Here is a 10,957-nt window from a genome sequence, read left to right as displayed (position 1 = left end):
CACCAGCCAAATTTATTCATTATACCCCTGGGATTTATGGTATTATGCTTTAAAGCATTTTTTCTCCAGTTAGACTTTTTTATTACCCTCTTTGCATACTTGCAGATGTTTTCTGTTGTTCACACTAGGTACATGATGAATTTTGGTTCACACCTTACTCAGCTGAAGAATAAATGGCTGAATAAAAATTACCTCATGAAAATGAATGCTGTAAAATACTAAGCCCACAAGTTTGAAATTCTCAGTGGAAGATTATTTCAAGTTCACCAGTAGAATAAATATACATATTAAATAAGTGACCTCTTAATAAACTTAAATAACTCCTCCTGTAAAATAGTTTATTTTTATGTTCTTTATTCCACCAAAACTGCATTGCAGTTTTCCAGTCTTTATATTTACATTATTTGCAACTCTTTCCATAAGTGCCGGTACAAATGTAACTGATGAAAATCCAGAATAGTCATACAAATGTTCCTGAAAGCAAGGTGCATTTCTGAGCAATTTTTTTCTGATGCACAATAATACATATGTATATATTAACAAAGCTTCATAATATAAAATATCTTCCATGGCAAGTAAAACTTCCCCACTTACAGCTTATTCAGATTTCAGTTACACAGATTTCTGCATTTCAAGTTAGTGCAAATAATGAGAGTAAGAGCCTGAGCAGAACGATGTAAATACAATGGAACAAGAGAAACAGCAAAATTTTACCAACTCCCTGCATACGGTTATAACATTTAATCAGTATATCATTAGTATTCTTCATATACAATGTATTTAAATAATTGGCTTGTCTGAACTATAGGCAACAAATTTACAAAATAAAATAATGTTTCACACAAATATGGAATGTTGGACAAATATATGAAAATAAAATGCATCTAGTAACAAAACATTGTAAATCAAAAAGATAAAAGATGTCTTCTCCATTTTTGAAGATTTCAAGGCACTTTCTTGGCAAATCAGAATTCTCTCCTTTGTAGAAAGTCTGCAAGAGAAAAGGACATGCCATTTTATAGCTAGTTTCAAACCAGAGAAGCAGACTGCTTGACAAAATTCTGTTCCTAAACCACAGCTTCCTGCAGATTGCATAAACCATAAGATTAACTTCAAATGCCAGTGGGTCTTGCCCTCCTGTGAACACTAATGAGTTTTGCCGTGGCAAATCCTCAGGGTCAGTGCAAAGAAGTTAACACATAGAGGTCTGCACTGCTGCACCTTGCAGGGAAGCTCCCCATGCAAATAGCCACGTGCAGTTCTACATTCTGGGTTTCATCAAATCCTTTACTTCCATTTGCAGGGATCTGATTCAGGAAATGAAAATAAACCCACCCAAACCTCTAAGAGCTGTAAGGGCAGCATGTGCTCGGTATCCCTGCCAGGAGCCACCCCAGCGGCCGCCCAGGGTGCGGCGTCTCTCCATGGTGCTGAAACATCCCGCCACGGCTTGCGCGACCACATCCCGTGGGCAGACGGCTGGCTTTCCCCAAGAAAAAGTTCATTTGGAGGAGGGAAAGACCACGTCTTCTCTGTATAGCCGGATATTTACAGATGAGGAAGGAAAATATTTGCATAATAGCACTTCAGCACTTTTTTTAATGAGGAAAAGACAGCCTATTTTAGTACTGGCAGGAAAAGCCTTAAAAATAGCTGTCAGTTCTTCAAGTTTGAGAGCCTCCTTCTTCAAGGCAACCAAGAATCTCCAAGACTCTGTCAGATGTTAAAGTGAAAGAAAATTTTCTCACAGGCAACAGGATCTATGGCCATATCCTCTCTATACTAGTGTGAGGGTGGTGAGGAAAACAGATCCCTTGTGCCAAAAGATGAAGCAGAAACAATCAGAGAATCATGATAGAAATGCAATGTTATTGAGTGATGTATGTAACTCCTTTGTTGCATTCCCAACTAACAGGAAAGAGAGAGAAACTCCTGCCACTCTTCACCCTTCTCAAGAAAATGTTTCTATTCCAAGAATCAGTGGATATGAGTAAATATGAAAATTTGAGGATGTCTTATTTATGATGGAAACTGTCCGCTGTACTTAGTGGAGGAATGGAGTGAGGGAGCACAGAGACAGATGGGAAAGTCTCAGATCATGGATCTACTTTTTCCTATAATGTTTTCTCTATTCTTAACAAAGTAGAGAGAAAGCCAGCCTAAATACAACTTTAAGTGAATGCAGTGCACACGAGCTGCTAGCAATGCTTACCATTGAAAACCTTTCTTCCCTATTTTTCATGTCTTTGAATGTATTTTTGGCAGGCAAATTAAAACACCTGGCTTTGCAAATCATAGCGACTTGTGATCCTTTTGTGTTTTAAAGATGGAAATAGGATGAGATAGATGCTTCTGTACTGTGGATATGTAGGCAGATCTTTGACTCATTCTCTTAAAAGAAAAAAAAATTGGAACACCAGAAATCTCTCTGAAAGCCCTGATGCATGAATCCAGAGATGTAAATGGATACAGATAAAGGAAAAAAATAGACAAAAAAGGTAAAACTGCAGAAAGTAAGAGAGTGGGATGTTTGAGAAAGCCGAGATTTAAAAGAAAATGCTAAAAAGCAAACAGGAATTTAAGAAACCCCCCTTTTTTTTTTTTTTTTTTAATAGGGCATTCAGAAAAGGGTTCCTGCCTTGAGTCATGAAAAGGAGATACAGGCAAAGTAATGAGATGCCTAATCAGTTTCTGTTTGCTGTCCTTTGCATATTCAAAACCATCTGCAACACCTGGAAATTGAGAGGCCGAAGAGACTGAAAATTGTTAAGAAGAAAGGAAGAGAAATAAATTATGTCATTTCTTCTCATAACTGAAATATTGCCATATTCTTTAAAGCACAGCCACCAAAATGAATCCCACCTCCACTGAGAAATCAAATCAGCTAACACTGACTCATATCCTACTCTTCTTTTCTTATTCTTGATTAGTATGAATTGAAGTCTTGATGCAGGAAGAAGTGACATACACAACTCCCCCAAGCTCCAAGCTTGCAGTATTTGTCAGGAGGAGGGGGTGAAAGGAAACCATCTTTAGAGAAATTTAAATAAATAAAATGCACTGAACTTATACATTTTAGTGATTAGTAATAACAGTCGGTGTGTGTATTTACAATTAATCTTTGAAAGTATAACCATCTTATTATTATTCAAACAACAGGAGAAAACAGCTGACTTGGAGATGTTACTTTTATCAGTGACAATGCTGTGTAATTAACATTTGACGTGCTATGAATAAACAAGAATGGACTGGTTTCTTCCTCAGACTACTTAGTGAAACCTTTAGCTTTCCACATCTTTATATTCAGTTTCCTTCTATCATCATGAAGTGGTTATTAACTTTTCAGAAATTCTCAGAAGACAATATGGGAATGAAAAGGAGTGTCAGAAATGAATTAAGTAACAGGTGATATATGAAGATTGCATTGGTAGACCTGAGACTAAGACATGCTGTTTCTTCTATGGATTAACAACAAAGTCCTTGGGCATTTTCTTTCACCAAGCAGACTCCATAATGAAATTTTGAACAGCAAGAGGCCACCCAGTGCACAATTATGGACTGCAGTGCCACAAGGGACTTGTAGGAAATTATAGTGGGGCTTGTTAGAGGTAATTGTACTTCCGTGTATCTCCAGGAGGAGCCAGTCAGTTCTGAAATGCCAAAGCTGCATGTTGATACACTCTGATAATACCATGTTTTTGTATGCACACCTGATAACAAGGTACAAGTGTGAAGCAAACCACTAGACCATTCAACAAATAAGAAAATGAGTGGGGAAAATGATACTTACATAGCAAATATCCTAGGACTGTGTACACAAAGGGCTCATTGCTAATCTTGTTAGCAATCTTGCACACCTTTTGTAATCTATAAAACAGAATTACCCACAGCAATAATGAATCTCAGTTGCCAGATATCCTTTAAAAAACTGCATAAAATTAAATGTAAAGTTTGTACTTGAATTTCAGACACTCTACACAGTGAAACTGTTATCTGATAGAAATTCACAAAATTGTGTGTGCAAGATGCAATATTAGATTGTACCTTAGCATAATCAGTGCTCTAGAGGAAAAGTACAAGTGATGGAAGGCACTAAATTTCTACCAGGAAGTTTTCTACTGGGATGTGGAAGACCAGGAATTTAACTCATTAACTGGGAGGCTATTATAACTATTGCTATAACATAGTCAGAAGTCAGGCTGTTTCAAACATTTTATTTTTTCATTTAGTATTAATATTGATTTAATTTCATATTTTTCACATTTAAGTACATCTCCCAGTCATCAGACTAATGATACTAACCTCCCACTTCCATTCCCCCTGTTGTGTGCCCTTGGTTCAAATGATCACTTGGTTCAAGTGGACACTGAGTCTCTGCCATCCTTTCTGATATTTGCTAACAATAAATTCATAGGTGCTAATTTCTTCTCTTGCTTGTTAAGTATTTTAATAAAACTTAATATAAATTGTGCCAAACAGTAAGAAAGTGATTGCTATCTGGGTTTCAGTTCCTCCAAAAATATTTGTACGGTGTATAACCATGTCAGAAGGAGAGGAAATAACTCATCCTCAGACATCTCATGATGACTAAGGTGTCCCTGACAGAAAATATCAAACCCCTCTAAAGACACAAGGAAAGATCTTGGCTATGATCAGCCTGAGTGATAGATAAGCTGGAGACAAATCTGAAGATTTAGCTCTCCCTTTTAGAACAGAAAATTTCAGGTGAATGTAACACATTGTCTGCTTTGGGTTTGCTTGATGCAAGGGGGAACAAAATTCTGCTGTGGTTTAAATCACCCTCTTTATTTTACAATTTGCTTTGATAGTTGAACTAAAAAAGAAGTTCTTCACACCATTCAAATTCACAGTCTTCTTTTTATCTTTAAGAAAAACTATTTAATTAGAAGGAAAATAATATTACTGTGTCTCTTTAGAAATAAAGTGAAACACTCAGGCAATACATAAGAGTCCAAATAATAATCACAAGCTCTGGATCCATGTGTCAAGGCATACAGCACGCAACATGGCATTTTTGTTGCACAGCACGTAATAGAAATATGCCTTGCCTACTCCTGTGTCTACTTAGAAAGCTGTATGTATATCTTTTGAGGATCAGCCATGGATTCCTACATTCTAGCTTTTGATAAGCGTAAAGGCAAATGGAGATGAGGGCTGCTCCATCCCCTTTCAAACACTAAATCCTCTGATGTGCTGAGCTATGGTGAGAGAGCATCTCAGCTGCTCACAAATAGTGCTTCTAAGCTATGCAGTCAGAAAGTGCCATTGTTTTTTCACATTAAATCCTGAAAAGCTTCCAAAGCACCAAACTTTGCCCACAGTTTGTGCTTACACATCCATAATGAGATTCGCCTTCTCTAATTAAAACGCACTGCTTATTTTCCACTGACTTTAACTGAATTGTCCATTGCACTAGAGAATGTGCTGAAGTAACTTCTATTTAAGGGCTTTCCATTTTGCTTTGGGGTTTTTGTTTGCTTTTTTTCCATTTTATCCAGGAACACTTCTATTTTTCAGTGTCTCTGACAAAACTATATTCAGGCTGTGTTAAAGCAAAGTTTCTGCAGTCTCAGAGAAGAAGGTTGTTTGATGAGAACTGAAAGTATCAATAACAGAATTATGAATCAAATTATTTTACGTCGTTTAACAATGGGCATATAATAGAAAATTATAGTCACAATCTATAATATACTAAACCCCAAAGATACAATTCTACTAGTAAGCATTACAAGAAGGTAAATAATGGTTCAGATTTTATCTTGCACAAGGAAAGCTAAAGAGAGCAAGAAGAATATCTGCCCTCTGCATAAGCATGCCCTACTGATTTTTTTCAGTGTAGTTTTCATTTCATTTATTTCAGCATCACTTTGAAGGAACTCCATGATGTTAAAGTACATAAATAGAAAATCTTTATATATTAGAAGACCTTGGGTATGTTTTTTAATGTAGTGCTAAAGAGCAACTGTTTAAAAAAGGACCAGGACCAAACAAATAACAGAAAAAGTGTGCTGCTTTCAAGCAAGTATCACAGCTAGCATTAGAAGGTACTTTACTACTTACAGGTTGGCGTTGAGCAGTCCCTTGTGTTGTGATACAGCCGATGAAAGTGCTTGCTACACTCTGAGGAAAATGTGACTGGCCCTGTTTGAAAGTAAGGAGGAGTTAACAACAGTGTCACTGCTCTGCAGCTTCAATGAATAACAACACATAGCACTAAGTTCATTTTTTTCTTGGCTAAAATTGCATTTAGTCTTTTACTATACCTTAAACAACTATGATATAACACAAGAATAATAGTGCTAGTGAAATAACAGAAAGAAATTCTGTTACTGTGCCTTTATGCTCATGATATAAAAAAAAGAAAAATGAAACATTAAAATGATGGGTTGGTTTGGCCTTGAAATTCCAGTAATTCAAAATTAGCAGTAGAATTTCTTATATGGTGAAAAATAGAATGGCAATTACAATAGAATTCCATTTGTTCAATAGTTGTCTGTAGTCTAAGGTAGAAGGAATAATGCACCTGGACTGAGGATACTATTTGTAAAGACAAATAAAACCAACATTTTAAGAAAATATGAGTTTCTAACCCCTGGAAAGATGAAGTACTTTAATGTACTAATGCTTTTAATTTGCACATAGATGGTTTATAAAATTCTTAATATACAGTGTGGGTGTTGAGGGAAAAAATGACAGCTGAATAACACCTAGGAACCTGATCTCCTGATAAAATAACATCTAGGAACCTGCTCTCCCAATCTTAGTAAAAAACATATAATGTGCAGAATGCAGGGTGTGTTTCATCTTTGGCAAGGCAAATCCCCGCATGTCCAGGGTACAGTGTGCTGCTCTCTTCTTTGGATATACAGTGCCATTGGTTTACACTAGTATTTGATAAAAAGGTCTCCCTGCTTATGGTCAGGGGGTTGGAACTAGATGATCTTTAAGGTTCCTTACAACCCAAACCATTCTATGGTTCTATTTTTCTATAAAACATGGCTCAACTGTAAGAAGTTGCCAAAGACCCCTTCCAAAATCGCTGATGGCCCCAGGAAAGTATTACTGGTGACATTCAAGTTGCAAAGGAGAGCAAAAATGCAATATTTGCATCCCATAACCTGCTTAGCAAGACTGTCACTGACAGCTAGGGATGAGTATCCTGTGGTTTGGACAGAAAACATTGACATAAACTGACGTTAAGTGAATAAGACTAAATTTAAATCTAAATTTAGTACAAGTAGGAACCCTGAATAAGAATAGCTTGCTTCAAGCAATGCTACAAAATTATTCACATGAAGCAGACTTCGTTGGCCAACTTTCCTTTCAGAGGAAGCTAGGAAGCATTTCTGGAAAAAAAATACTTGTTTCATAACTTGAAAGGTGGTTTATGGGCCTGGTAAAATATATCAAGCTAATTCTCTCTGGATAGTGAAGACAAACTGCCATGAGCTCCAGAGAAGAGATTCCTCTCTATGACAGTGAACATACTTGAAGATTAAATTTATTTTACAGTAGTACATGGATTTCAGTAGATTTTTTCAGCCACAAATAAGCTTTTCAACAAACTGGAAGAGCAGCCTTTGCAAGTCTGAACTGGAATATTGTTGCCATTTTTTTTTTATCTGAGTGAGTAATTAAGCTCAAGGAAAAGTATGGATAATTTGAAATTATCCAGCATATATGGAGACAACACTGGCTTTTGTCACTAAATAAATTCCATGTCCCTTCAGATAATATATGATTTTTTAGCTCTCTTCCCTGTCATCAAAAATAAGCTGTTAATTTTATTGTGCCTCACAAAACACTCAGCTGGCTTTCCAAGATAAATTGATAGATTACTTTATAACTCACAAGATTATTTATGATTTTTCCTATAGTCAAAGACTGTTACATGTGGTTTTTATTTGGCTTTAAAATGTGTCTATTATTTCTGGCATATGAGAATTGTGCAATAATTTTCTTAACCCTGAAACTGTAAAGATAATGTACTATAAAGATAATGTTGATTTCAGCTTCTCTCTTTTTTTTCACAACTTCAATAGTTTAGGATGTCCTAATTCTGAACTAGTGAGGACTGTAATCAAACAGTTTAATTAATGAAGGCTACTAGAAGATTATGATTGGAACAGAATGACAAAACCCAAAGTTCCACAGTATTTTAAGAAAATGCCTATGGATTACAGGATCTAGTAAAACTATGAAAAATAAAATCAAATATAAAACAACTAAAGGCAGAAAGCTCCATCACTGAAGATCTTAAGATATATTTTAAAAATAGTGAAAGAAAGAGAGGAAGAGAGAGACAGAAAGGGAAGGGAAGGGAAGGGAAGGGAAGGGAAGGGAAGGGAAGGGAAGGGAAGGGAAGGGAAGGGAAGGGAAGGGAAGGGAAGGGAAGGGAAGGGAAGGGAAGGGAAGGGAAGGGAAGGGAAGGGAAGGGAAGGGAAGGGAAGGGAAGGGAAGGGAAGGGAAGGGAAGGGAAGGGAAGGGAAGGGAAGGGAAGGGAAGGGAAGGGAAGGGAAGGGAAGGGAAGGGAAGGGAAGGGAAGGGAAGGGAAGGGAAGGGAAGGGAAGGGAAGGGAAGGGAAGGGAAGGGAAGGGAAGGGAAGGGAAGGGAAGGGAAGGGAAGGGAAGGGAAGGGAAGGGAAGGGAAGGGAAGGGAAGGGAAGGGAAGGGAAGGGAAGGGAAAGGAAGGGAAGGGAAGGGAAAGGAAGGGAGGAAAGGAGGAAAGGAAGGGAGGAAAGGAGGAAGGAAGAAAAGAAGAAAAGAAAAGAAAAGAAAAGAAAAGAAAAGAAAAGAAAAGAAAAGAAAAGAAAAGAAAAGAAAAGAAAAGAAAAGAAAAGAAAAGAAAAGAAAAGAAAAGAAAAGAAAAGAAAAGAAAAGAAAAGAAAAGAAAAGAAAAGAAAAGAAAAGAAAAGAAAAGAAAAGAAAAGAAAAGAAAAGAAAAGAAAAGAAAAGAAAAGAAAAGAAAAGAAAAGAAAAGAAAAGAAAAGAAAAGAAAAGAAAAGAAAAGAAAAGAAAAGAAAAGAAAAGAAAAGAAAAGAAAGAAAAGAAAAGAAAAGAAAAGAAAAGAAAAGAAAGCTTACTGTTGGCAGAAATTCTGAGCCAACAAATAAACTTTCAGTATTTTGGAATGATCCTGCTTTCCTCATTCATTCCAGCTAATCTTATTCAAGTAATTTCAACAATTTTGATGGCAACTACTCATGCAGAAAAGGACTATTAATTTAATGAATGGGTCTAGAGACAGGTCTTCAAGTATTTTTCCCCTCTTTTTCTTTTCTATGATTTACCACTCTCACAATAACTCTGTAAAACACATAGTTGTTTTTTTTTCCCTGGTTTTGAGTAACAAAACTCATTCTGTATTCATTACTTAGCTTCCTCAGATTCTTATGTTGAGTTTTTATGGTAGCTGAGGGGTTTCCAAAGCTAAAAATGAAAAGGAAATTGATTAAGTACTAACATAAACAAATCTCTCTTGTCTGTATTTCCAAGGAGAGGATTATTCAGTATTGCACTGTCACATAGCATAGTTTGAAGCTCTATATTAACTTCTTTCTCATATAGACTGAAAATGATCAGGTTCACGATTACTCCTGTTTACTGCAAGGGTGAAGGGCCAGCTGGCTCTGGTACATTTCCTGTAGATTCTGTTGGGCTTCAGTGAGTGATTGGCAGAAAGATCCTAAAAGTTGTGCTTATCCCAAGGGCTGGAATACACTTCCCCCATGCAAAAGAGACAACAAACACCTTCCTTTCTTGTCAAGCACTGCCTGAAATTTCCAGCAAAGAGGAAATGCATAATTATTTCCAATTATCTTTTTCATGCTCTGATGTCCAACCATTTCTCTAGCTTTTAGTTTCAATACTTCAAATAACCCTGAAAAACACCATGAAATTTGTAGTGTCATACTTTCAGACCTTCAATTTTCTGAGTTACAGAAAGCTGGAACTGGAGAGTGAAGAATCAGTCTTCATTAGCAACTCGTCATTAGCAACTCTTATTGCATATATTCAGAGAGTATAATTTTTTTTTTCTCAGGAGTTACAGTACAGTCCCAAAGCTAAGTGCATTATACAGCTCCTCAATTTTCAAGTACTTGGTTGTAATCATCATAAACTTTCATACTTGAAACAGCAAGCTATTTTTATTTTTCACTTACACTAATTTAATTCTTCCTTGTTCTAACTGTTTCCACTATTAAAATAAGAATCCACATGTAGACATCATGAGACAGATACAAAAAATCTTCCCTGATTTGGTGAAAACTTATTTGGCCACAAAGGTCTGTTTCTTTAAAATATCTGTGGTCCAATGAGAAGTTCAAAAATTAGTGAATGCAAAAATAAATATGGAAAGCACAATAGGAGGATAAAAGTTAAACAATGACTTTTAAATAATGTTTTAACTTACCACATTTTGAAAGTTATTTTAGACCAGATAGTTCAGTTGATTATTCAATGGAACTAGAATTCTTCAAAGATTTCTACTTCTAAAATATGCACATTTAACTTCAGAAATGTTAGCCTCAGAAATGTTGAGCTTCAGAATATTAGTAGTGTAGCTACTTAGAGTATGCTCATGTGGGAAAACACAAGCAGCTCCCTTACCTGTAAAATGTTTTATGAACTTGTCTTTTAGACTGGAATCTCTTGGAAAAATTTCTGAGGAGAGAAGAAAAAAAATATATTTATGTAGCCCAGGAATTACAGTAAAAGCTCTGAAAGCATAATATGACAAGATGTCTGATGTACAGAGACCAAATAGATTCCCAAATTAACTAGTATTAATTTTCATAGTTGTGGGGGTGTGGGTATGTAAACAACATTGTGAAGTATTTCAGGTAGTTCCCAGATGAATACCAATGGTCATCCTACAACACACAATCATTTTCTGACACTAATTTCTGCACATATTAGGTCTGAGTGGGGCCTGT

The 10,957-nt window shown here is 36.1% G+C and overlaps 1 protein-coding gene across 2 annotated transcripts in view; it reads right to left on the bottom strand.

Annotated features, from left to right (window-relative positions):
• Positions 1–334: 334 nt before the first annotated feature.
• Positions 335–10,957, bottom strand: part of ALKAL1 (ALK and LTK ligand 1) — a 36,952-nt gene continuing 26,329 nt past the window's right edge. The window contains exons 3-6 of one of the 2 annotated variants that reach the window (XM_068188996.1): positions 10,632–10,685; positions 6,082–6,162; positions 3,791–3,867; positions 335–991 (exon numbers count right to left, since the gene is read on the bottom strand). In XM_068188996.1, the coding sequence (XP_068045097.1) occupies positions 3,803–3,867; positions 6,082–6,162; positions 10,632–10,685 (200 nt within the window). In that variant the 3' untranslated portion in view covers positions 335–991; positions 3,791–3,802. The remainder of the gene's footprint in view (positions 992–3,790; positions 3,868–6,081; positions 6,163–10,631; positions 10,686–10,957) is intronic. The other variant, XM_068189006.1, reaches the window with a different exon arrangement.

This window comes from Anomalospiza imberbis, chromosome 1 (assembly GCF_031753505.1).
Source record: "Anomalospiza imberbis isolate Cuckoo-Finch-1a 21T00152 chromosome 1, ASM3175350v1, whole genome shotgun sequence".
Taxonomy (NCBI): domain Eukaryota; kingdom Metazoa; phylum Chordata; class Aves; order Passeriformes; family Viduidae; genus Anomalospiza; species Anomalospiza imberbis.
This window is presented reverse-complemented; position numbering and strand designations above follow the sequence as displayed.